We start from the raw sequence: 26,832 nt of genomic DNA on the forward strand, positions 1-26,832 counted from the left end.
AAATCAGAGAAAAGGAGGTCATTGACTTCATATGGGATCACGTCATCTGTCGTTTCGGCATCCCCGCTGAGATAACTTGCGATAACGGGCCCCAGTTCGTGGGTGGCAAAGTTAACAGATTCCTCGAAGGGTTGAAGATCAAGAAAATTGTATCAGCTCCCTACCACCCGTGTGCAAACGGACAGGCGGAATCCACGAACAAGACAATAATCCAAAACCTGAGGAAGAGACTTGAAGCGTCAAAGCATCATTGGAGAGAAATATTACCAGAGGTATTGTGGGCTTACAGAACCACATCGAAATTGAGCACTGGGAAGACTCATTTCTTGTTGGTCTACGGGGCTGAAGCCCTTATCCCCGTGGAAGTTAGTGAACCGACCCTCCGATTCCGATATACGACCGAGGAGTCAAACGAGGAGGCCATGGCCGTAAGACTCGACCTCACAGACGAGCTTCGCGAAAACGCGTTGGTCCGTATCGCAGCCCAGAGACAAAGGGTGGAAAGGTACTACAATCGGAGAGCCAATTTTTGTCATTTCGAAGTTGGGGACTTGGTACTCCGAAAAGTAACCTTGAACACCAAGAATCCCAACGAGGGTAAACTGGGTCCGAACTGGGAAGGACCCTACAAGATAACCGAGGTAACGGGTAAAGGATCATACCAGCTGGAGTCCATGGACGGGTAGCAGCTGCGCAATAACTGAAATGTGGCTTATCTGAAAAGACACTACTGCTGAGGTAATAATACCCCCTGTTTCTCTATTTTGACCTTTCTTTTTTGCAGGAAACCGAGTACCAGGCAAAGAAAAGAATCAAAATCTGAAAACACGTGTTGCACTCTTTTCCTTAGTACGGTTTTGTCCCAAAATGGGTTTTCCGACAAGGTTTTTAATGAGGCAACAAGTACAACGTGTTACTTGACAAATATAAAGGACAAACATCCGAAATCTCGGGGTCACACCCAACGAGTGGGGACTTAATAGCACTCACCCGATCTTGCAGCTCGGCCAAGAGCTAGGGGACTATCACACCGACTCCGGAGGTCGCCCTCAACAAATAACACCGGGCCAAAAATGTTAGGTTCTGATGTAAGGACACCAAACGATCGAAATGAATCGTGTCTACCGAGTGTTTGCTACGGCAAAATCAAGGCCGGACCTTCTGTTATAGGTTTCGGTGTAAGGACCAAACGATCAAAATGAATCGTGTCCGTTTAGTACTTGCTATGGTAAAAGCAGAAGGAAACAAAATTCTCATGTATACAAACACTTTGCAATGCAAAATTATCGAAAGTTTGGATGGCAATATCTCGGTTATCTTCCTATTAAAAGACTTTACCTCGGTGATAACCGCCGTATTTCGACACTAATTCATTCACACACCTTATACCGGGCACTATGGTCGAAATTCGACAAAGGCGACAAGGTCATAGCGAACCGAGCCAAAATCGTTAAAAAATTCGACTAAGGCAACGAGGTCACAACGATCCGAGCCAAAATTTTCTAACCTCCCCAAACGGGGACTGTTGCGACAAAATTCAACCAAGGCTGAGATTCGGGTGCCCGAAGGAATACCGGCTCTAAAAAATTACCGAAAAATACCAGCCCTAAGGAAATGCCTATCGTGGTTCGGAGGTGTCTGAATTCATAAAGCACTAATTAAGTCCTACAGGCACAACGAACTAATAACTACGAGTTAGCTTGTCCTTAAAACGGACCAACGATTCGAGCAAAAATAACAGCGAACATTTAAACGAAGAAACAAAAGAAATGCATTTTTCATTTATACAAGGGGTGTTTTTACATCAAAAAACCAAAGTCCCACAAAGGCAAAAAATAAAGATAAAAGCCAAGTACAGGCCATAATCTACCCGGAATAGCTGGAGCCAGAACGTTCGGACACTGTCCACTGAGAGTCATCGGAGTCAGAACCGAGAGCATCCTTAGCCTCTCCCTCGACCCTCTTAGCCTCGGCAATAAGGGCCGGAAGATCAGTAAAGCCATGCTCGGCTTGCTCAAGAGTGATCCTTCGAGATTTTCATTTCTCGTACTCAGCGACAATAGTACCCTGAGCCTCGGCGGCCTCCACGCTCTTCAAAGCTTCTTCCAAATCGTCCTCGGCCTGGGATAACTTCGCCGCCAGAGCATCCCGAGCCTCCAAGATCATTCTGCATTTGGATGGCCGATTAAAGCTCGGCCTGGAGAGTGTCATTTGCATCGGCCGTCTCCTTAAGCTCGTTTTTCAGATTTTCACACATCTGGGCCCTCATCTACGCTTTCTCCTCAAACACCCTTGCACGCTCTTGATATCGGGCACTTTCAGATTCGAGCAGCCGATTCCTCTCGGCCAATCTCGCAGCATCCGACTTCACCAAATCCAGCTCCTCCCGGAGTTGGGAGAAGATGGTTTCGAGCTCACCGAGCCTCGAGGAAACTTGAGCGTTGTCTTGGCTAAGGCCGATCTTGTCAGCTTCGAAACTCCGATTGTATTCGGTCATCGCGGCCAGCTCACTCTTTAACTGACGGTTCTCGACCTTCGCTGCGTCAAGATCGGGTCATAGATTGGAAAGAGCGACTACTCGGTTCAACTCCTCCTCCTTCTCCTGAATAAGGTACAGATATTTCTCCGTTTCCCGGCCCTGGGCGTCCAGTTGGCCCCTAAGATCGTCCATCTCTTGCTGAGCGCGGATGAAGGCTTCGTTGACAAGCACCACACTCTGCGAATGAAGCGAGTTAAAAACTTGAACAAAACAAGGCTAAAATTCTCAGTAAAATTATGTGAGGACGGCTAAAAAATCTTACCCGGTTGCCCGCATGCATACCCTCGTTAATGAGGCACTGCCAAGAGACCCTGGTCATCTTCCGCTTATCCGAATCCGAGACAAGAGGCCGCAGCTAGCTCACCACACCTGTTGACACCCAATTTTGTCCCGCCTCTCCTCCGAAATACCTAGTTACGCTTCTAATATTTTTTGGAAAATTAAAAAATATATTTATATTTTACTATAATTATTAGCCTCTTATCAATACCGGCGTTTCATTATTCTATTACAGTTACTAGCTATTATTATTATTATTATTATTATTATTCACAATTTTTATCATTTCGGCATTTTACCAGCTTATGCACACGCATCGCTTGTATCCTCGCGTAATTTAATAATAGCATTTACTTACTGTTGAATTCAAATATATTATCGCACGGCTATTACAGCGTCATTTTATTTTCATCTAAATACTAATAAATACATACTTTATATTAGGGAATATTTTAGCACATCCAGTATTTGATTAATTTAAAAGGAGTCTCTTATGTAAATTTAGAAGCCAAACTACTTCTTCCATCCAGCCCACTATTTTAAAACAACCAGCCCAAATCAGTTAACCCATTATTTTCATCCACCCAGCCCACATGTTCAGCCAGTTCAGCCCAAAAGAAAATTGACCCAGTCCATTAACCCACAACCCGGCCCATTTCATTTTAACAAAAGAGATGAAACCCTAGGGGTTTCATCTCTTCTTCATCGCCGCTTCCCCCTCCCCGCTCCCTTCTCTCTCTTTCTCCTTCATCATCTTCACCCCCCACCATCACCGCCTACACCCCGCTCCCACTTCCCTCTGTTCCCCACTTTCCCCTGTTCCCCGCTCCTCTCTCTCTTCTTGTCAAACGAAAACCCTAAAATTTCCCTATAAGTACTGACTTTCTGATCCATTTTGAGGAGAGTTTTTTTTTTGGTGGGATTGAAAAAATTCCGGAAGAATCAAGGCTTAGGAATCACAAAATCCCTTACAAAAGAGGTTTTTAATCGCAGAAACCCCCTAGAAATTAAAGTTCAAAAAAAAAAAACCCAAAGTTTCCAAAAAAATGTCAAATTTGCAGTGGTTGTGGTAATTCAAAATATCGAGTCGAAATACTAAAACAAATTTCTTTTCTTTTTTCGTTTGTTCTGTTATTGTGGTGAATCCGAGCCTCGCAAGCTCGGATTTGGTAGTGTTCGAGTGTGAATCGAAGACCCGCACCCGTTCGCTGCACTCGGAAAAGGTAAACAACTTCCCTTTTAGTTGGTTTAGTTTCAGTTTGGTATTTGACAAGTGTTTGTGTGTCCATACATGTTAGTTGTCACAGTTGGTTTATTTTCAGTTTAGTAGCATGGTAGTCTTAGGTGTGTTCGTATTTAGTTAGTTTAGTTTCGGTTTAATAGTTAAGATATCTAAAGGTTCATGTTTTATTCAGGGTTTAATTTCCAGTTCAGTGGTTAACAGAGTTTAGCTGTTTATGTCTCAATTCAATCCAGTTAATTTCAGTAATTAGGTGCTCGTAAGAGTTTATCCGAAGATGATTATACCAACTAGTGATAACAATGTGATAAGTTAAATTGTCGCACGATCCTATGTGCTTAAATATCAATTTAAAGTAGGATCCAAATTATCTAGATCGGGTCTGATAGCTTTTAAAGTATTTATTACGAATATGCAGATGAAGATGTTTGAATTTGGGTTATGTGTCAGTATGGTAAACTTTTTGAGCTTAAATATGAAGTTTTCTTAACTTGAGAATTTGGTATATACACATGAACTATAATAGATATGGTGAAATAAGTTGGACCTCTGTATGTGAACTTGGTATTCCTTCTTTGTAATTGTTAAATAGATATTGAGTGAGCTTATCCAGTCATCAGCAGGCCTGTTTGGTTTAAAGCTGTTCATGCTTAATTCTAATAGTTTCTTGAAACTTGCCTTGGCTTGCCAGTTCGTTACTTGGAATTCTTTACCAAACCTAGCATCCATTCATCATGCCTATTCTGTTTGCTTCCATGTACTATTTAGAAGAGTGATGTTAATCCTTGCTTGTCCTCTAAAATCTGGTTTTGTTGACATCTAATGAGCTTTATGTTTAGTTATGATCTAGAAGTCTACCAATCATGCTAATATGGTTAAAATTTGTTATGATTGGTCAGCCTATTAATTGTTTATGTCAAATCTAGATTAATGGGTGTTGGATTTGATCAGTATGGTTAAATATATATTGGGTAATGCATAAACTTTCCTGTTTGACACCATGATTAATGTATTCGACTGTCTGTACTTGTTTAATTTAAGTTAGGGTCATCTGTGACCTAGGTGTTTGACATACAAAAAAAAATGATTTCTCTGTGGTGGGTTGCTTGAGTCAAGAATTGTTCTTAAAATGTGTTGTTGTTTGGTTTCCTGTTATAGTATCACAAGTCTCAACAGCAAATGTGTTGTTCTTAAAATGTGTTTCTGTTTGGTTTGCTGTTGCAATATCACAAGTCTCAACAGCAAAATGTGTTGTTCTTAAAATGTGTTGTTGTTTGGTGTGCTGTTGTAGTATCACAAGTCGCAGGATGGGTCCTTTTTTTTTAAAAGGGATTAAATGGATTTTCGATTTAACTTCAGCATTTGCGAACCCGCAAGTTTTGAGTCATTATATTTTATCTGATCTTTATCATATTCGAGTTGTGAGATATGCTTCCATCTTTCTCATATTCGAGTTCGCCTAAAATAGTTTCGATATGAACCTATTTTTTAAGTTATTACATTCTGTTTTTGTCTTCCCTTTTGAACCTGTCTATTCCCTTACCTGAAAAGTGTCCTGTGAGTCAATTATTTATGATGTATGTCTGCGTTCGCAATAGCCGTGACATTATCATGTATTACTTGTTTCAAAATGACTTTGAGGCCTGGTACTCTACCTGTCTGTGATATGTCTCTGCCTCGGTATTTTGTTTTCCTCTTTATATGTTCATGATAAATGAGAAACTGATTGTATAATGTGAATTGAGTGGCAACGATGTTTTGTTGTCGCTCTAAGCCACGGGCAGAGATGATTTTTGCTATAACTATTGATGTCTTGCCTTGTTAATATAAAGAATATGAACTGGAACGTGCCTGAATACCATGAATATCCCTTCTGAATTCAGTAGATGTTTGTATATCACAGACCTGTCGTGTTCAGACTGGGTATGTGGTATGTGCTGGCAGCCCACTTTCTTTTAAATTATGCATGTGCTATGTATGCAAAATGTCTGATTTAAATTCTTCAAAATGTTGAATATTGGGAATACGTTCAGTCTGATCATATGCATTTTTGTGCAAGTGAACATGTATTAGCAAGTCCTGGGTATCGTTAGATGTTGTTTAAATTCAGTGCGTCGTGGCAAGTATATTTTAGTTGGTTATGTATATTTACGTATAGTACTGGTATACCTTTATTTAAAACAACTATGAATGTGTATACATGAAGTATACTTAAATATACATAGTATATACACAATCTGCTGATTTGTTTTGAGTTTATATTTCATATGTTTAACAGTATTTATTGATCATATACTAATCCTTTTTCCTTCGTTTTTATGCATGACCATCGCATACGAGTCCGAGGGACTCGTTCTTCTCTTGCATTCGCTGTTGAGCTAAAATCCCAACGCAATCTTCTCAAGTCAGCCCCCCATCAGTTCTGTCCGCAGTAAAAAAAATAGAAAACAAAGTTATGGGCCAAGGTCCATATAACAGCAGTAGCCCACAGCAATACAAAGAAATTACTGGGCAAAAAGCCCAATAGCAGCAGATCAGCGACCCAAATGGGCTGAGCCCATTTAATTTGTTTATTCCTCTATTTTTATTTATGCATTTAATTTGTATAGCATGACTAACATTTTTTTTAATTTAGACAAACCTTAGTGGAATTAGTAGGTTTAGTTTTAGTAATGGGTAGTTAAACCAATAATTAATTCCATAAGTTTTTATTCTCTTCTTTTCATGTTAAAAATGTCTAATATTTATTTTATTTGGAATAATTGATTTGCAAAATGGCATGACTATATATTTTAAGTAAAGGGAATCATATTTTATTCGTACCATCATATATATTTCAAAACATCACTAATACGCAAATATAAACTCAAGTATATTTTATAAACATTGTTTTCAAGATTCATCCAATTATATATATATTTTTAGCCGAGCATCGTTAAATAAGTTAGTGAAAGGAGAAAGAAAACTCATCATCTCTTGCATTCTATTTTTAAAATAAGTCTAGATTTTCTTCATCACTATACTCATATAATGTAATTTTATCCTAAGTTTAAATTGGCTAGGTCTTCTCTAAAAGCTTCTATCCATATACAAATCATTATATTTTGCAAATCTCATTTTTAAAATAAAATTATTATTTAAAGCTTAACAAGATTTATAAGTTTTATTTTTGAGTGGACTACTATGTATTTCTTCAAGTTAGTTTAAATAACATCACTATGTTTTTCCTTTCAAACCTTAATAACATTTACAACCTATTTTCTTAAGATTTAAGCATTATATTTAGTCTAAATTAATTAACCTAAGTTTGGCCGGACAACCGTAGTTAACGGATTCTAAAGGATGCCTAACCCCTTCCCTTTAGGATAATATAGAGCTCTTACCTGGAATCACATTGGTTAAGCAGACTATTAACGGAGGTTTAGCTTTAACTTTACCTTAGTTAACATCTAGGTGTCCTAATTCACCGTTAAATTAATTAGGTGGCGACTCCTTAAAATAAAGTAAATAGGAATCACCAATATGTTGTACTCCTACTATAACCCGGTTAAAATGGGGTACGACAACACCTACCAGGCGAGAAAGAAAGCTGCAGTCCTCGGGGACAGTGACCACGATCGATTTTGTCCCTGGCCCCAGATTCGGAGGTCCGGTTGGCCGACCTCGTGGCCCGAGGGATCGGGAGATTCCCGAATCCTGCAGCTTCGCCGGTAACAGGAGGAGTGCCCAAGAACATATCCTCAAATTCGTCAGGCTTCGGAGCCGGAGCAGAGGAACTTGGGGCAGCCTCAGTATCTTCTGCAAAGGCCGGGGGCTCTGTAGTTGCAATAGGATCATGCTCGGGTGTTAGATGGACGTCAATGGGAACTTCGACCTCCGGGACCGGCTCGGTCCTTTGACCGGCTTCAGCAGCGGCCGCCTCCCCGAGCCTTCTTGTCCTTTGCAGGGGAGTGTCCTCGGAAGAAGTTTCACCTGAAATGTCGACGAAATCAATCGCCCTTAGAGGAGCCGGGGAAAGAATTTCTTCCGCACCTGTGTGTGAAACCAGCACCAAAAGTCCTTCGCCAGCAGAAGGAAGGGGTGGAGCGGCGACAACCTCCTCCGGTATCGGAGCCACGGGAGCATAGCCATCGACTCTCCGAACAATAATGTCGGGCTCCGTTTCGTCCCGTAAGGTCCGAGTGACGCTCCTCGCCCTCTTCTTCGACTTTTTCCCTTTATCCGAGGGCCTCTTTCATTTGGCAGCAGTAGCAGCAGCAAGAACGCGAGATGCACCCGCTGAATCAAACTCGGGTGCTGACGCTACAGGTTTCGGCAGCCGACTCCGGTCTGGGATCCACCGAGCCCTTGGGAAAACCTAAAAATCGAAGATGCAATTAGTGCAGGTGGCAGAGGATGCAATAATCACGGATAAAAGCAAGTATTACCGTGGTTCTGGGCGACCCATCTGTCACGTGACAGGTGGCCCCACGTCCGGTTATCGTGAACATGTTGGATGAGAAGTGCAGTGACCCATTCGCTCAGGTTCCGGACGACCGGAGGAATATACCCATTGGCTGATATGAATAAGAAAAACGGTGAGAAAGCGGGATCAAAATTTGACGAAACGTAAAAAAGCAATCACTTTAGGGTTCAGACTTACGCTTGTTGTTCCACTTCTCCGGGAAAGGCATGTAATCAGCCGAAATGATGTCCTCGGTCCTCACCCGGACATCGCTCCAGCCAGCCCCTGTCTCTTTCTTCGTCCATTTTTGAGAAAAATGGATTCCGGCTACGCTTGGCGAGTTTTATTACGCCACCCCGGAACAGCCTCGGGGAGTATAGGCGTATCAGGTGGGCCAGCGTGAACTCCTTCCCGACATTGTTGGACAACAACCGGAGGCATGCTACGACCCTCCAAACGATCGGACCAATTTGTGCCAAGGTAACGTCGTAGGTTCGGCACATTTCCAAGATGACCGGATCTACCCGAGGATCGAGCTTGAGAGTGAAGGGATAAGTGTAGACATACAAAAATCCCTCCCGATAGTAGGTGACTGACTCATCGGGCCCGGGGGCAAAAACTCAGACCGGTCGATTGTCCCATCCGCAGTCAGACCGGACAAGGTCAAGTCTATCCTCGGTAATGGAGGAGGGGTATCGTCTCACATCATACCCTCTGTCGGATACGGAGGAAGGTTTTTTGACCTCTAAGTCTTTGTTGAAATTGGTTTTGGCCGGTATAATGTCCGAGGCTGTAGGCTCAAAGGAGCTCTTTGCTTTGGCAGGAGATGTAGGCTCGGTTCCTTGGGATGAAACCGAGGGAATATCATGAGAAATGGTTTCGGACATTTTGAAATATGAAAAAAAGAAGTTGAGTGGATTCGGAAATGAAGGTGAAAGAGTAAAAGGAGCATCCAAAGAGTTCAAGAGTGGCAAAAGCAAAATAACAGAGCAGCACTCAAACAAGAAGCAGCAGCACACGAGAATGAATGGTGAAGGAATCGGTAAGGATCGTTCCTTTTTTTGCGTAAATATAAGCAGCAAATCAACAGGCAATACGAGTTGTAAGAGGATAAGTGAAAAGCTTCAGAAGAGAGAAGGGGAATTTAAGAGTTCGAAAATGTTTGGATGAAGAGGTGAAAGAGCCTTATATAAGCATGGGACTGTGATGGTTACGGTTTCCCAGCCAACCGGAGGGTGCCACGTGTCCCCATAATTAATGAGGAGTGACTTGAAATGACGTCCGTGCGGCGGTTGTCAGAGCGGACCATCCGGGGGAAGACACGTGGCCAATAAAGGGGGAACGTGACACAACCGTTCCCGCTAAAAGGAAGAAACGACTACGGTCGAATGGAATCACCGGTTTCTTGATTCATCCACTTCTCGCTACTCCGATAAAACTTCGGTCCGGAAAGTGTGGGGACTATCTGTATATGGTAAAAACCGGATAAGCGTTAAACCGGTGAGACGGGGAACCGAGGGGAGAGAGGCACAGGAACGTGCACGGAGGCTTTCGTTTTGAACCGGAGGAACGCCTAGGCCGAAACCAAGGTAGGGTACCATTTGGTCCAGTTTTCTCCATGGCCGGGTTGGACGTGGTCGTTAGTCCGGATGATTGAGGTCGTTGGTCCGGTAGATCCATTGCGCTTCTGCCACGCGTCGATAACGTCCTGCCATGCTCAACTGCTAACCGTACGGGTGTCAGATCTTACGGCCAACCTAATCCAACGCAGAACTTTTTCTTTATTCTATTATTTTTTATATTGTTTGAAGCCCATGGGGCAACACTATAAATAAGGGGCATTGTCCTCCTTTTAGGGGGTTGGCTCCTCATATCAAAAAACTCTTTGTAATAGCAAACTATATATATAAAAATCTCTCTCGTATCAGATTTCGGCCCATATTTGCTGTGCTTTATCTCTTACGCTTCTTGAATCAAACAACACTTACTTGCTAGTTGATACACGAGTCTAGAACAAATCATTGGTCATCAATTGCTCCTCGTAGCTTAATCACATATTTCTTTTCTCCATCACATAAACTCAAGATAAAGTCACATATCCTATACCTCACCAACAAAATTAATTGATTACCCTAATTCGGGGTAAACAAAAATGTCATTAAATTGTTAGAAATAGGAGAAGAAAGTCACTTTTTTTTTCATATCATAGAAGTAACTTAACTTTTGTTGGTTCACTCAAAAGATCCCCTTTCTTTTTTTATATCAAAAAAGTCATTTGTACATATTTTGCTAGTTCAGTCAAACGGTTACTCAAGCCAAAAATAATACGGTCAAACCTCTATAACAGTATCTTTGCTCCAAATTTTTTTGATTGTTATAGAGAATGACTTTTATGCACTTATAACAGCATTGACATTTAGATAATATTTTGCTGTTATCGGTAAAAAGATGCATAAAATCTAATTTTTCATTTTTAATTGTCAAATTCTAATCCTAACACCCTTTTGAGTCTTTTAATTATGAAAATATATATATTCAAATGATATTCTTTATCATAAATAGTGTATTAAAGGATCAAATATTTGACCAAAATCTCTATACTTATTATTGGTAATCATAGATATTCTATTTTTATAAAGATCGTTAAATATTATATTACCATAAAAGAAGATAGTTGTTATATGGGGGTAATTTTACAAAGAGTGTACTGTTATAAAGTTGGTTGTTGTTATAGGTAAAATGTTGTTATAGAGAAATAAAATATAACATAAAAAATCAGTTTCGAAAAAACTTAGCTATTATACAGAAGTATTGTTATATACGGATGTCGTTATAGAGATGTCTGACTGTATATATCTGACTATTTTTAATGACATGACACTTGATTTGTTAAGCTAAAAGTAAGAAAAATATTAAAGCCTGCTCATTTTAACGAAAAACCTCTTTATCTAATTCAATATCCGACCCGTAAAATCTTTCTATATGCTAAACGAGTGTTCGAAAATTTCTTTATATGCTAAGCAGATACCTTTTCTGAAGAATAATAATAAATGCTTTGAACATAAATATGTTTAAGTAGAGAGAGTTTGGAAGCACCATCTGAGATGGTTTTAGACTCTCGGGAACTATCTTTCACAAAAATTATAAATAATTGATACAATGGAGTAATTAAATTATTATGAAGCTATATTTTTGTTTGGTGAATTTTTTGCAAGAGCTTGTCTGCTAACAGTTAAGTGTGTTAAGTTAAAAGGAACGAAAAGATTATTAAATTTGAAAGGGGTCATTTAACTTCAATTAATCATTTTTTTTTTGTTAGCACCAAAAATTGAAAATGAATTCCAGTTTCTATGAATTTAAGCGACCAAAATTCAATTATAGGTACCATGCCTGTAATTTTGGACCTGACATTTGATTAGCATATAAAAGGATTTTATGGGTAGAGTAATTGGTTGGGTATGAGGTTTTTGATTAAAATGGATTGAGTTTAATAATTTATTTATTTTTGGCTTAAAAATCAAGAACCGTGTCATTTAAAAGTAGTCGGATACCAAAGAAAGAAAAAAAGACCTTCCAAGTGACATAATAATAAAAGATAAAGACTTTTCTGATAGAAAATAAAGGACAAACCCATCGGTGCCCCTTGTGATCGTCCAGATTTTTGACTTACACATCTCAACTAAATGTTGTTTCATTTAGACACATGTCATAGGGCTAGACTGTGTCATTTAGACACTTTTCGCTAAGTTGGCCAATTGTGTGATTTTCACAAAAACCAAGCGCGTGAAGGGCTTAATTCTTGTAAACTCGAGTACAGAGTACATACCAGATACTGTATAAATAGCTATAATTCTCATTTCATATATAAACCTCTGTGCAGTGTTTAATCGACTGTATTTAATACAACTATGATAAAATACAATGAAAACTAACAAATACTAATTCTGTAAGCTCCAATGTTATGAAAACAAAAAAAAGGAAGAAGAACAGAAAAAGTTTGAAGGAAATAGTACCATCGGAGTATAAAACTGCGCTCCTCTGAAACTATATGATTATAACCACTTTTGATACAAATCGTACAACAGCTAGTGCATCCAAACTCACAAGTGGACCTGCATAAACAATATCGTCAAATCTAAAGAACACAATAAATCTACAATCTATAGATGACAAATTGATAAACTGTTGATAGACAGGTTTAGGAATTTTACACAAAAATGATTCATCCATTTTCTACCTCTCTACCTCAGTTAGGAGAATAACTAAAACTAAATTTGGACGAGTAAATAAAGAAAATGGACATGCAGAGGACTTCATGCAGTAATGCTAAAGGTACACCGGTATTCTAGATGGCAACTAAATTTTGTAATGTGAAAGGAAATGGTTGACACTATTAATTTTGCTTCCTTTGTTTATTCACTACAAAGTAAATCGACTAAAAGTTTCTTGATAACGAATAAAAAGAGCTAGAGCAAAAAAATGAATAACAATTATCCAAGAAATGCCAGAGCTAGTCACACCCAATAAAATTAAGGGATATACCATGTAGCACCCAAGGGTGTGGCCTAATGGTCAATGAAGTGGGTTGAGCACCATGAGGTCTTAGTACAACACTAGGTGAATTCCTCCCATCTATTCGTGGTGGACACAGTTACTTATTATGTAGCTCACAAATAAAGTTTACGTAGTATGTTCATAAATTAGTTTAATGTTCGTCCGCAAGGAGCTAATCCTACAGTTTGGGTCTCTAGGGACTAATACCAGGGAACATCGCTCAAGGATACATTCAAAGAGTTGGAAAATCACTTCCTAATAGATGCCTCTGGCATAGCTACAATAAGCATGAAGCCTCATAATTGTGAGGTTCACGAAGAAGAAACATAAAGGGTGATTTTGTAAAACTTGCGCAAGAGGTCATAAATGCATTAATTCTGCTTTTAATTACCCTCAGTAAAAGGGACATGTTTACCTTTTGCGGTAGGTTAAACCTTGTATTCATGAATACGCATCCATTTCGTAGATGACCATTTGTTACCCTTAATCACGGGGCACCCACCTACAACAAGACATAGATAATTGAACTTATTTGTCAACAAATAGTAGTCATAAGCTCTGCTAAATTGTAGAGTGGTTGTTCTAGCCTGTTTGGCCAAGCTTCTCCAAGGCCAAAAGTGCTTTTTTAATCAGAAGAAGTGCCTTTTATAAAAGTTGAGGTGTTTGGCCAAGATTTTAAGAGTAGAAGCAGAAGCTGTTTCGAGAAGCTGAAAAAAGTAGCTTCTCCCCCAAAGTACTTTTTTAAAACACTTTTGAGAAAATACACTGCGAAGTACTTTTTAAAAGCTTGGCCAAACACTAATTATTGCTCAAAAGTACTTTTCAAATTGATTAACCAAACATAAACTGCTTCTCACTAAAAGTACTTTTTTTGAAAAGCACTTTTGGAAAAATCTTTCGATTTTATAAGCTTGGCCAAACAGGCTACAAATCAATCAGCAGCCATTATCAGAACCTACTCTTTAGTGGAATTACTCACCGTGCAGGCTTGAAGGATCAGGAGTAGCATCAGGCTTCATGCTCCAGAAAAGCAAAGCATCACCCATCTTTGGTTTTACAGAGAGTCCACCTTTTCCACATTCAGATAGCTCATTCCACCAAGGAACCGCACTAAAATTTCCCTTGGCAGCAGGAAATACAGTTTCTCCACCTTCTTCAACATCTGATCTGTGGTGCAGCAAGAGAAATTAACTAGAGTAACTAACAAAAATACATAACCATAAACCTCACCAAGGAAAGGTCACTTACAAGTACATCAAAACCGTAGCAATGCGTTGACCACCATTTATAGTATTAAACTCATCGGCAAAGTAATCATAGTGTGGCTCATACTTTTGCCCCACTTCATAGTGGAGAATTTGAAGACCTTCACCATGCTCTACAGACAGAAGCAGAAGCAGAAGCAATAATTACATGTAGTTTAAGGCATTGCATGATGGCACACATGTCAAATAGTTGGGCAGTTGAAGAGGCAAATTTAGTAAGTTTGTGTTTGTCTGTGTCGCTGTGTCAAGGAAAATAAATATGCATGTCCGGCTGAACCATGTAGATGATATATATCTCCTTTTAAAAAAGAAAGACAGCCCTTGAATAAACACTAAATTTCATGGTCCGTGTAGGGTAGAGGAGTAATTTGAAGCAGTTCTTAAGAGCAAATGACAAAAATAGCATCTTATGTTTGATGGTAAGTACAATTTAGTCCCTTAGGTATGCACTGGGCATTTTTAGTCCTTTAAGTTTACCAAAAGTTAACATCTTTAGTGTCTGTCAAATTTGCAGCTAAGCATTAGGGTAGACTGTCTACATCACACCCCTTGGGGTGCGGCCCTTCAGGGCCCCGGACTCTGCTAACGCGAGATGCTTTGTGCACCAAGCTTGCTTTTTTAAAGATTTGACGGAAACAATGGAGAAAAAAAGATTTAACCATAAACACCAAGAAAGTCCCATCAAATCCTAAAATATGCAACACAAAAAACTGCAGTAGACACTAAAAAGATGTAAAAATAGCAGAAATTACACCTCAAAAAGTTGCACCACTCTAGAAATAAATCAAAAAAGCAGAAACTGCAAAAACTTGACAGAGAATGTAAGTGTTACTTTTTGGCAAATAGAGGACCAAAACTGCTCAGTGCATACTTAAAAGGACTATTTTGAACCTACCCTCGAACATAAGGGACCATTTTTGACATTTTCTCCAGTTATTAACATCCAGATTTTGCATTGCAGGATCTGAAAAGTATAGTTTAAGTTGTACAATTAATTTCCAATTCATCCCACCCATTCATTATGCAACTGAACTGCTTCTCGGATCAGGATAAAACTTCTCCTGAGAAAATGCGTACAACTCCAATAGCCATCAATAAAAGCAAAATCATTCGCAGGCTGAAAGAAACGACCCTTTCTGCAGAGGATCTCGACAAGAATATTCCCCTGGAAATACAGCTAAATCCAGCAAACTGGAATTCCTAAGTAAAAGCAGACATTATATGTGATTCATATTGAGATCAAAGAACCAATTCCCTCTCCATCAAAAAAAGATACAGGTGGTATTATATTATATATCAACTTGTATGGGTTTCTTCAAGGCCAATCTTAGATCGAGCATCATGCCAAATTCACATACCCAGAGTAATAAGCAAATAACACAATGTAAATTCATAGAATCACATCTTTCGTTATAAAATCAGCATACCTACTGGTATAAAGGTAAAATCTGCAATCCTTTTCTCTATAGTCCTGACTATTTTATCTTGTCCCCTGGCGAGAAATGTTCCCGAACTTGTTCGAACCCTGGCACGGAGGTTTAAAAGATAAAATAGTGACAATTGAAAAAAGAACCGACCAGCAGCAGAGCAAGCACGTGAGATGGTTACCTGCTATCTGTACTCTTGCCAGTAGCACTGTCAACAACGGTTGACTTCTTCATATGAGGCTTGCCAAGATTAATCAGATATTCACATTCTTCCTTTGACTGTCCAAAAAATAAGAATAAGTTTAGAATAGTAATTTCTTCAGAAACCAGTAAATGCATCGGTCAACAGATCCAGCATTAGATATGCTCTAATGAGAACACTAGTAACGACTCCTAGATACCAGGAAATATATCAGCCAATGAATCATTTCTTTCTTTTTTTAAGGTCAGCATTATAAACTACCTCTGTTCAATTTTATGTGGCATGCTTTTATAGCCAAACAGAAATCTCTTGGCATATTTAATATCACAAATTCTAGAGTTTTTCTTTCTATACCCATCCTAAATAGCTACATAAGTTGAAATGAAGGGAGTTTTATGTTGTTATTACACCCCAGCAAAAGACAAAAAAGTAGAACCCTGCCTATCTATGTAGTGTATCTAAAAACTGTAGCAGGATTTCAACATCATTTAAAATTTCCATTCTAAAATAAAAGAAAATAAAAAATATAGAATCTGATTCAATTTTCAGAATAGAGATATATTGTCCTTCAAACTATATTCAGTTCCTTTCTTTCCATAGACACTACCATATGGGAGCTGGTAATGCATCTTTTTTTTTTTTTTGTGGGGGTGGGGGTGGGGGGGTGGTGGGGGAGGAAGGGGTGTGTTATAATCAAATAACAAACAGCAGAACATCAGCTAACGCATCATCGGAGATATGCTATGATGAGGACATTAGTATCAATATCGATACTAGTTTCCTCACTATTATTGATAATCGCGAAAAAAAACATGTTTAAGTGATCTACATGGCCTAAAATGGCAGAGAAGTGCATTTGGTACTTGCAGTGAAGCAAATTACATACTCAATAACAATGCTGATTAAAGAAAGAAAACGAACACGGGAATCAACTGTTGCCATCCTTCTGAAGCTTTGATTTTTTTTCAATTCACTACATCATGTGAGCTATCTACATTGATCTGTATCTTATCCAAATTAAGAACTAATGTGCACTTCCCAAATTTTGTAGTAAAAAAATGCTAAATGCAAGCATTTCTCATTTCCTACACATGAGGTCTTCCTTGCCATTACGCAAGAATATTACTTTACTTTTCTAGAAGTAGTATCCATGGCTGAAATATCACGTCAGCAGAGTAACTTCAGTCGTTTGAACTTGGAATGCATTAAGTAAATTAAGACTCCAGTCTTAATTTAGAATAATCAAACGTCCATCAGAAGTCACATGGGCACCCAGGGGCAGAGGTAGAGTATTACTTACGGGTTCGGACGAACCCAGCAACTTTTGCTTAGACCCTGTATTTGTATTAAAAAATTCATTCAATATGTATAAATATTTAATTGCGATACCAGTAACTAAGAAGGGTTCGGTAACAGTTCAGAAACCATAAACTTCAAAACCTGGCTCCACCTGTGTGGGCACCTCCACCAAGGTAAAATAGTTGTGAAATCCCATCAAGATTAACTCTTAAAAGAGGATAGTATTCATCTCTTCCTATGCTGCTATTCGTGCAAAATGTATTGAAATAAACATATAAAATCTTAATGGAAGTACCAAGAAGTTATGGTAGACGACAGCTCTTGGTTCCCATGAAATCATTTCAGCCCACTGATCTCCTTTTCCACCATCATCATCTCGTCTGCAGCAAAACAAAATCCCATAAAACTATCAGATCCCTATCCAATTCTGGAAAAAGAATAACCAGCAATTCAGGGGCGGACGTAGCCTTTCAATTAAGGGTTTATCTGAACCCGTAACTTTCGACACTGAGTACAGATATAATATGTAACGAATATTAGATTTAAACCCATAATTTAATATTACAATGGATTCAATGCTAAAAATTCTTAGAAGTTAATAGCCTTTCGACTATGGGTTTATATAAAGTCATAACTTTCGACAATGAGTATAGATATATATATATATATATATATATATATATAACACACTTACTAAAATCTCAACAAATATTATATTTTAACAGGACAATGAATTCAATGCTAAAATGTTCTTAAAAGTTGATAGCCTTTCAACTATGGGTTTATCTGAACCCGTAACTTTCACAAGGAGTGTGTGTGTATATATATAATTAAAAATACACTAAAATCTCAACAAATATAAGATTTAAACCCATCATTCTAACATAACAATGAATTCAACCCATTAAATTTAAATTCTGGATCCGTCTCTTCAACAATTAACCAAAAAAACAAATGAGGATTACCTTCCAACTGCATTGTGAGCAATTGAGCTAATCTAAACCCATAACTTTCAACACGAAATATATATACCCCACTTGTGGGATTTCACTGGGTATGTTATAGTTGGTTTTTTTTTTTTTTTTTGTGCGTGTTTGTGTATATATCTATATATACACTAAAATTCTTAAAAGTTGAACTCGTTAAATTTAAATTCTGGATCCGCCACTGCAACAATTAACCAAGATTCAAATGAGCAATTAAGCTAATAAAATCCCACAACTTTCGACAAGAAATATTCAATGGTAAAAAAAAAAAAAAAAAAAAAACTTAAAAGTTGATTATAAATTAACCAAGAATGAAATGAGAATTTACCTTGCAACTGTATTATGAGCAATTGAGCTAAGATCATGTGCTTTTTGAGATCCTTTAGAAGTGAAAGGAATTGAAAATATTCCAAAAGCGAGAAGAATCAATACGAGAAAAGATAACCCAATAAACACCGCAAAGACCAATGTGGAATTTGATGATTTTCGAGATAAACCTCGTATGTGTCTTCCTTTCACTGCCATTGTTAGTGAATTTAAGGTTTGTAATTTGGATTAGGAATTTATTTAACCCTATAATTGAATTTGAATTCGGTGTAAATATGAATTTTTGAGTTTACAGTAAAGTCTTGAGAAATGGTGTCCGCCTTTAAATTTTCTTATTGGTTCTTTTTTTTTTTTGTTTTTTGTCCCCCACCTACCTTAATTTTGGGGCGCAAGGTTAAATAATCCCGACTTATATTTGATATGAATTTATTTCATGTTTGATTGATATAAAATGATAATATAATTAATTTCGGAATTAGTTAATCCAGAAATGTAGTGTTATTTTATTTTAGTGGAAGGGTGGAATAATTAATCCCGAGATAACTTATCCCTGGCAAAGACCAGAGTGGAATTGGACAATTTTCAAGATAAACTCCGGATGTGTCTTACTTTTACTGCCATTGTTTTTATTGTTATTGTTACTGAATATAAAGGTCTGTAATTTGGATTAGGAAATTTAAACCCTAAAATTGAATTGGGTGCAAATATTAAGTAGAAATTTGAGCTGCAGTGAAGTATGGTGTCCCCTTAAAATTACCTAATAATACTTATTTAAGATTCTATATTACAAAACATAAGGGTACTTTTTTTTATTTACAAAATATACCAACAAAATTACAAAATATATCAGATTTGGGCTTAATGGGATACCCACGATTTTAGGCTTTTTAAGGAAAAAAATTTAATTTTAAATGTGGACTTAATTCTAGGATAGTTACCGTTCAACTTCTTCTTCATTTTAAAAATCTCTCTCTCTCTCCCCCCCCCCCCCCCCCCCCCCCCCCCCTATGATAGACACCATTTTCATACCTAAAATTCATCTTCACTCCTAGTATAAATTTTCAAACCAATATTACAAAGTATTTTTGATTACTAACTTGTGTATTAATTGTTTATAAAAATTGATTTGTATCGTTTTGAGATATATATGATCATTGTGTGTTTTGAAAATCTGTATAAATTATATAAACTGTAGTTTTAAAAAATGTTGAAAACTAATATATGTATGAAATGTGTACGGGGTCTGCTATATGTCATTTTGTAGATATATGCGGCACAATGTGTATGAAATGCGAACAAATTTGATATCAATTAGTCATAAAAATGTTGAAAATTGATATGTGTATGAAATGTGGATGGAATTTGGTTTATATCAATCAGAAAACTTATTATACATATATACTTTCTCATAATCTATACATACTTTGATCAGATTTTATACAATTTATATGTACTTTATCATAATCACAATATACATACAACTTTTATACATATTTCATACGTAGAAATTATAATGAATTTATACATTTATACATATTGCATACAAAAATTAATATATATTCATTTTCTAGTGCATGAACTTTGTATGGAATCTGGTTTGTATCAATTACAAGTTTATTATACATATTTTTCTCAAAATTTATACATACTTTGATTAGATTTTATACAATTTATATGCACTTTATAATAATCAAAATACACATACAATTTTTATACATATTTCATATATAAAAATATAAGAATCTATACAGTTATACATATTGCATACAAAAATTATACATATATGTTTTTTGGTGTATGAACTTTGTACATAAAAATTACCGATTATAATGGACTTTTTGAGTAAAAGTTAGAGAAAATTAGGTAATAATATCTCTTAATTTTGAATGGGGAGAGAAAAGTGGATGAAATAAGGAAGCAAAAGTTGGAGAAAATCAGGGAACTATATCTCTAAGTTTTGAATGGAGAGAGAAAAGTGGATAAAATAAGTAAAACGATTTTCTTACCTTATCTAATGTGTTTTATTTGCTTCTTTTTAATTTACCTAATTCGTATAGATTTTGTAACAAGTCTATTGATATATTTTGTAAACTGAAAAATATCGTTATGATCTGTAAATATGCCCTCTTACCATGTACATATATGTTATTTGCCCCTTTTGAATTTTCTTGTTGGTTCTCTTTTCTCTCACGTATGTTATTTTGGGTCCACTAATTAATTAGCATTCGCGTAAAGTCTATTCAACCATATTGAAAACACTTGTAGAAATGAAGAGTATGACCATTTGAATTAGACGATTGGAAAAAAAAAATCGATGCACTAAGCTCCCATTATGTTCGGGTTCGGAAAAGGGCTGAACCGGATCTATTGAAAGTATTCCGTAAATATTAAGTTATGTAGCAATTTTGACAATGAAATTAATTTTATAAATAAATGGCTAAAATGGTCAAAATTATCCTTAACGTATGAAAAATGATTCACAAATACTCTATTTTCACTGTTTAAATTGAAAAAAAGCCATCATGTTTAGGTATTTTTGAGCTAAAAATAAATGTCGTGTATCTTTTACATCAAAAGGTGAAAAGATGATATTTGCGAGCCATTTTTCATACATTAAGGAAATTTCTCCCTTTTTCAAATAAGTAAATTATAGGTGAGAAGAATATTAAAGATTAATGGAGAGGAGTTAGGAGCCTAATCTAAGAGTGTTTTGAGAATTAGCGAAAATATCAGGAATAAAATAGTAATAAACTATTTGATCAAATTAAAATGCTTATTGAAAAGCAATAAGTTGGGGAAAATCAATTTATGACTTTAAACTGATTTTAGATATAAATACTTAAATATATAAATATTTTAATGTTGTCAAATACGTAAATAAATTTTAAATCTCTAAATTGGTTTTTCCTGTTTTCATTATGTGTTTTTTAAGATCTTTGTACACCCCTTGAAAAAAAGACATCTAATAACTAGTACAAGCATGTTGACATGCTTTAATTTAACTAGGACAAGTGGCATATAATTTAGGTTAAAATACTAATTAAAATGGGATTTGTTATTCTAAAAGAGTAATTTGAGTCACTTTAAAAGCGATACTAGCAAATTATGTCCGTGCGATGTACGGAATCCAATATGATTTATTTAGTTACTCAATTTAATTAGTCTTTATGGTTTGTATATTTTGCAAAGGATATCGCGATTTTTCTTAGTGAGTCTCCATATTTTTTTTCTTTTCATCTTATTTTTCCCTTTAATTTTTCAATTATTGTTAAAATTTATCTTATTTTAGTTATGTGCGCCTCTTTTTACATTTAGTAAGTTGACAATTTAAATATCCTACATGTCAAGTTTATAATCACAAGATTCAAAGGATATTTTATTATATTATACACATTTCTAATTTAAAACCACAAGATATTCTATCTTTATTTCTTAAACTCCGTGTCTAGTCAAACGTAGACACTTAAATTGAGACAAATGGAGTATATGCCAAATGAAGGAAATGAAAGGACAATTAAGACATTGCGGACACGCGAGGACTTAAAAAGTAAACACACAAGAGGTAATATTAATGTTAAAGTTCTGAAATGTACACATGTTAGTTCTGGCTTAGAGCACAATTTTAATTGCTTTTTGTACAATTTATTGTTGTTGTGTTCGTCCACTTGGGCGTTTGTTGTTAAAAATATAAAAAGAAAACTGTCTTATTTTGATTATTTCCGCCTCTTTTTATATTTAGTAAGTTGACAATTCAAATATCCTACATGTCAAGTTTATAATCACCAGATTCAAAGGATATTTTATTATTGTTAAAATTTATCTTATTTTAGTTATGTGCGCCTCTTTTTACATTTAGTAAGTTGACAATTCAAATATCCTACATGTCAAGTTTATAATCACAAGATTCAAAGGATATTTTATTATATTATACACATTTCTAATTTAAAACCACAAGATATTCTATCTTTATTTCTTAAACTCCGTGTCTAGTCAAACGTAGACACTTAAATTGAGACAAAGGGAGTATATGCCAAATGAAGGAAATGAAAGGACAATTAAGACATTGCGGACACGCGAGGACTTAAAAAGTAAACACACAAGAAGTAATATTAATGTTAAAGTTCTGAAATGTACACATGTTAGTTCTGGCTTAGAGCACAATTTCAATTGCTTTTTGTACAACTTATTGTTGTTGTGTTCGTCCACTTGGGCGTTTGTTGTTAAAAATATAAAAAGAAAACTGTCTTATTTTGGTTATTTCCGCCTCTTTTTATATTTAGTAAGTTGACAATTCAAATATCCTACATGTCAAGTTTATAATCACCAGATTCAAAGGATATTTTATTATATTAGACATATTTTTAACTTAGAACCACAAGATTTGAAAGTCTATCTTTATTTCTTAAACTGCATGTCTAGTCAAACATTGACACTTAAATTGAGACAGAGGAAGTACATGCCAAATGAAGGGAATGAAAGGACAATTAAGACATTGCGGACCTGTAGGGACTTAAAAAATGAACACACAAGAGGTAGAATTAATGTTCAACTTCTGAAATGTACACATGTTAGTCCCTGCTTAGAGTGCAATTTCAGTTGCTCCTTGTACTTGTCACTCCCCAAAACCCACCCTAGACGTGACCGGCATCCGACGTCATGAACAACATCGGAAGAACCTAAACGACATAATAATAATACTTGAACCCGCCAGGTTCAATATTCGCCTCCAACAATTTATAAATTAAATGTAACACATGAATTAAATCAGCGGAAGTCTTTATAAGCAATGGCCATCAACGTGGCAAACACCCATTAAGTCGTACGAGACTTTTGACAATCTACCCACAATTCTGACAACTACCTATGGAGCTTCTAAGAGACATAACAATCGTCAAACTTCGGGACGCAGCCTGGAAATCTAGAATAATAAATGAAACGGAAAGTGTCCCACGAACAAGGATGTGGGCTCACCAAATCCACAGCAGTAGCAAGTCCTATTAAGCGTCGAAAGTATCACGAACCTGCTCTTCTTCGTTACCTAACATACCATCAAAAACAACAATGGTATGCCTGAGTACTTTTGTACTCAGTGAGTGCCTCGGGGACAACAAGTATTATGAAAATAAAATATAATAATATATAAAGAAATCAGTTCTGAAAAAGATAGCATAAAAACAGCCATTCCACTTTGTGATTCTCAATATCATTTGTTAAACAGTTTACAAATCCATTAATCAATATAGAAACAAGTATTCAACATGTGTATCTCCATAAGAATTATCAAAAATCGATTATGAAGTCTTTTGTTAAGTTACAACTTTTAATTATGCCTTTCAAATTGATCATGATTGTCAACAACGGTTCCATGAGAGATTACGAATATTACACATATACGAATATTTTACATACTGACACAAGCCCAAGAATCAATCACATCGAGGGAATGACCGTAGGGTTCCCTTGTCACAACTCACCACACCGAATTATAAAGTCTCGGTGACCACTCATCCTCCCGAATGGCTAGGCACACTGCGCAATACACCGAAATATAGATTCACGGTGGCTACTCTTCCTCCCGAATAGCAAGGCCATTAATGCACCCCAGGTAGCGAACCCGGGAGTGGCCACTCCTCCTCCCGAATGGCAAGGCAATTAATACACTAGGATCCATAGTGGCTACTCCTCCTCCCGAATAGCAAGGCAAACAGAACAACAAAGTCCATGGCATAGAAGCCGATTCACCAATTGTCTCAAAGCAGTCATACCGTCAATAACATTTAAGTTCATTACACATATCGATCAACGAAAGGCATATCAATTTAACTCTTTACCATTTACCATGCCAAGAATTTCACTTACGAATTCTATATCACTACAAGCCACTCACAGGAAACAAGATAGAAAGCAAGCCACTCATAGGCAAACTAATCAATCAATCGATACTCCTGGTTAGGAAACCACGGAGGCTAATCGTCATCTGGACAAACACAACTTTACCATACAGTTACAAAAACACAAACAAAAATACAAATAATGTCATATTACTAAATTATCAATTATGGCTTAGGGCCGAACCTCACTTCTCAAGTCATCATCCCAAATAGAGGCATTTCAAGTTACCACCGATTGAGAATCTTATTCAAATTTCAAGTTTAAGAAACCCATTTTACAACAAAACAAGTTGAAGGTCTAACCTTTAGAAGATTTAAGTTCAATCATCCAATAATGGGGAAAAGCGAGTTTCACAAAGTAGTATAGTTCGTGTAAGGTTCGATGCGGGCTTGACCCTACACACGCATGACCTTGTCTAAAAGAAATCATCTTTGTAGTCAAATTATCATTACGGAGCATTATGCCATGTTGAAAGGATAAGTTATTCCGACCAATGTTTGAAAACGTATAACTTCTTTACGAAAGATTTCCATGTCTTAAATCATCAATGAGAATATCATTACCAACCCTTAACCATCATTATTAAACATATCTTATAGAGGAAAACATTCATAATATCACATACATATATATAGGGTTTGTTACAATCTAGGTTTAATGTGGGTTTGTCCCCTCACACACATTAACCACCATTTAAACATGAATTAGAGTTCAAGGAACATGTAAAGATTTCTTTTCCTTTCATTCATTAAAGGATCTTGAATAATATTTATACTTCCAAATTCAAGAACAACAACATCAACAACAATCTCAACAATTATTTTATATCAATATCCAACTAATTCTATCCATTTAATCATACCAAAACAACCCACAAATCATTTGATATCCAAAAATCATAACCGAGCTTTCAATGTCATTTTCTCTATTCTAACCCGTCAAATCAATCAATGATAAGGGTAAGAACATTATTAAAATCTTAGACATACATTAGGGTTTTGTATGAGAAGTTCACCCTTTCTATTCAATAAAGAACTTTCAAGAAAAGAAGTCATGCATTCCAAAATAAGATTTTTCAAAAGAGACATACGAATCAAAATCAAAGAGTTTATAAAAAACAAAATCGATCAAAAGAGTATGTTCAAAAGAGGCATACCTTAATTTGTTAAACAAGATTTAACAATTCACTTTTCTATTGAAGAACACCCAAAACCTAGCTTGAATCACTTTGGAAGGAAATATGTTGCAAACCCTTAATTGCTCCAAAACCTGAATTAAAGACTTGAATTTTGGAGAAGATTTCCCAAATCTTGATTCTTGAATCTTGAGATGGGTTTTCTTGAAAACCCTATATTAGGAATGATGATTTCTTGTTTAGATTACAAGGATATATGTTAGAATGGAGTTGGAATAATTAGAATGGACTTACCTTGGTGTTCTTGATGTTGGAGGAGAGTAGGAGGTTGTTCTAGGGTTTGAGGGAATGAAAAATAATGACTTGAACTGATATGGACGAATATATATTGTTCTGTGAAAGTGAAATTTACGACCTGAACACTGCTGGTCGTAAAGTCAGTTTACGGGCCGTAAATTGATTTACGGACCGTATTCTGCACTTTGGACTGCACTGTGTCGCTTCAGTAAAATGGCCATAACTCCTTGCACAGATGTCCGTTTGACCCCCGTAAGATACCGTTGGAAAGGTATTTCAATGCTCTACAACTTTCATCAAGGAAGTTTTCCCAAATTCGAAATACGTTTTGAAATACGGGCCGTAAAGTGAAATACGGTCCGTATTTAACCATATGACCTCAAAATGTCAAATTCCAGAATGTTCAGAAATTCTTGGTTTCAGTTTACGGGCACTGTTCATGGTCGTAAATTGAAATACGGTCACTGTTCATGGGCGTAAACCACCATAGTACAACTGAACAGAAAAATTTCAATTTCCACATTCTTTATCTGATGTTCTAAGTCTAGGATCGTGGTCAAAACTTTCGTTAAAAGTACGGGGTGTTACAGTACTACTATTGTTGTTATGTTTGTCCACCTTGGGCGTTTATATATAAGAAGAAGAAAAATATAGAATAGAAAAATATAGAATGGAAAATAGATATATATTTTTAGTAATGTGACCAAGTAATATGAGACGAAAGGAGTACTTCATTTTTATTAATTCTTAAAGAACGTGAAAAGTCAAGAATAATAATGTGGCCAAGTAATATGGAACGAAGGGAGTACTTCATTTTTATTAATTCTTAAAGAACGTGAAAAGTCAAGTATAATAATGTGGCCAAGTAATATGGGACGAAGGGAATACTTCATTTATTAATTTTTAAAGAACGTGAAAAGTCAAGTAATGTGGCCAGGTAATATGG

The 26,832-nt window shown here is 36.4% G+C and overlaps 1 protein-coding gene across 1 annotated transcript; it reads right to left on the reverse strand.

The window, feature by feature from the left end:
• Window positions 1-12,332: 12,332 nt before the first annotated feature.
• Window positions 12,333-18,900, reverse strand: LOC132618050 (probable prolyl 4-hydroxylase 10). Its single transcript, XM_060333109.1, has 8 exons — window positions 18,564-18,900; window positions 17,545-17,629; window positions 15,930-16,027; window positions 15,749-15,846; window positions 14,305-14,434; window positions 14,036-14,223; window positions 13,472-13,558; window positions 12,333-12,614 (listed from the first exon to the last, which is right to left on the reverse strand). Exons 1-7 carry the CDS (start codon window positions 18,758-18,760, stop codon window positions 13,485-13,487), a joined length of 870 nt encoding a protein of 289 aa, XP_060189092.1. The 5' UTR covers window positions 18,761-18,900; the 3' UTR covers window positions 12,333-12,614; window positions 13,472-13,484.
• Between the last annotated feature and the right edge of the window lie 7,932 nt (window positions 18,901-26,832).

This window comes from Lycium barbarum, chromosome 11 (assembly GCF_019175385.1).
Source record: "Lycium barbarum isolate Lr01 chromosome 11, ASM1917538v2, whole genome shotgun sequence".
NCBI lineage: Eukaryota > Viridiplantae > Streptophyta > Magnoliopsida > Solanales > Solanaceae > Lycium > Lycium barbarum.

Bases quoted from the DNA above. Each gene is read 5' to 3' on its own strand.
- LOC132618050 (XM_060333109.1), bottom strand. From the start codon at position 18,760: ATGGCAGTGAAAGGAAGACACATACGAGGTTTATCTCGAAAATCATCA. The intron at 15,847-15,929 runs GTAACCATCTCA...CCTCCGTGCCAG, and splicing joins GGCAAGAGTACAGATAGCAG to GGTTCGAACAAGTTCGGGAA. The intron at 13,559-14,035 runs GTGAGTAATTCC...GTCTTGTTGTAG, and splicing joins TGATCCTTCAAGCCTGCACG to GTGGGTGCCCCGTGATTAAG.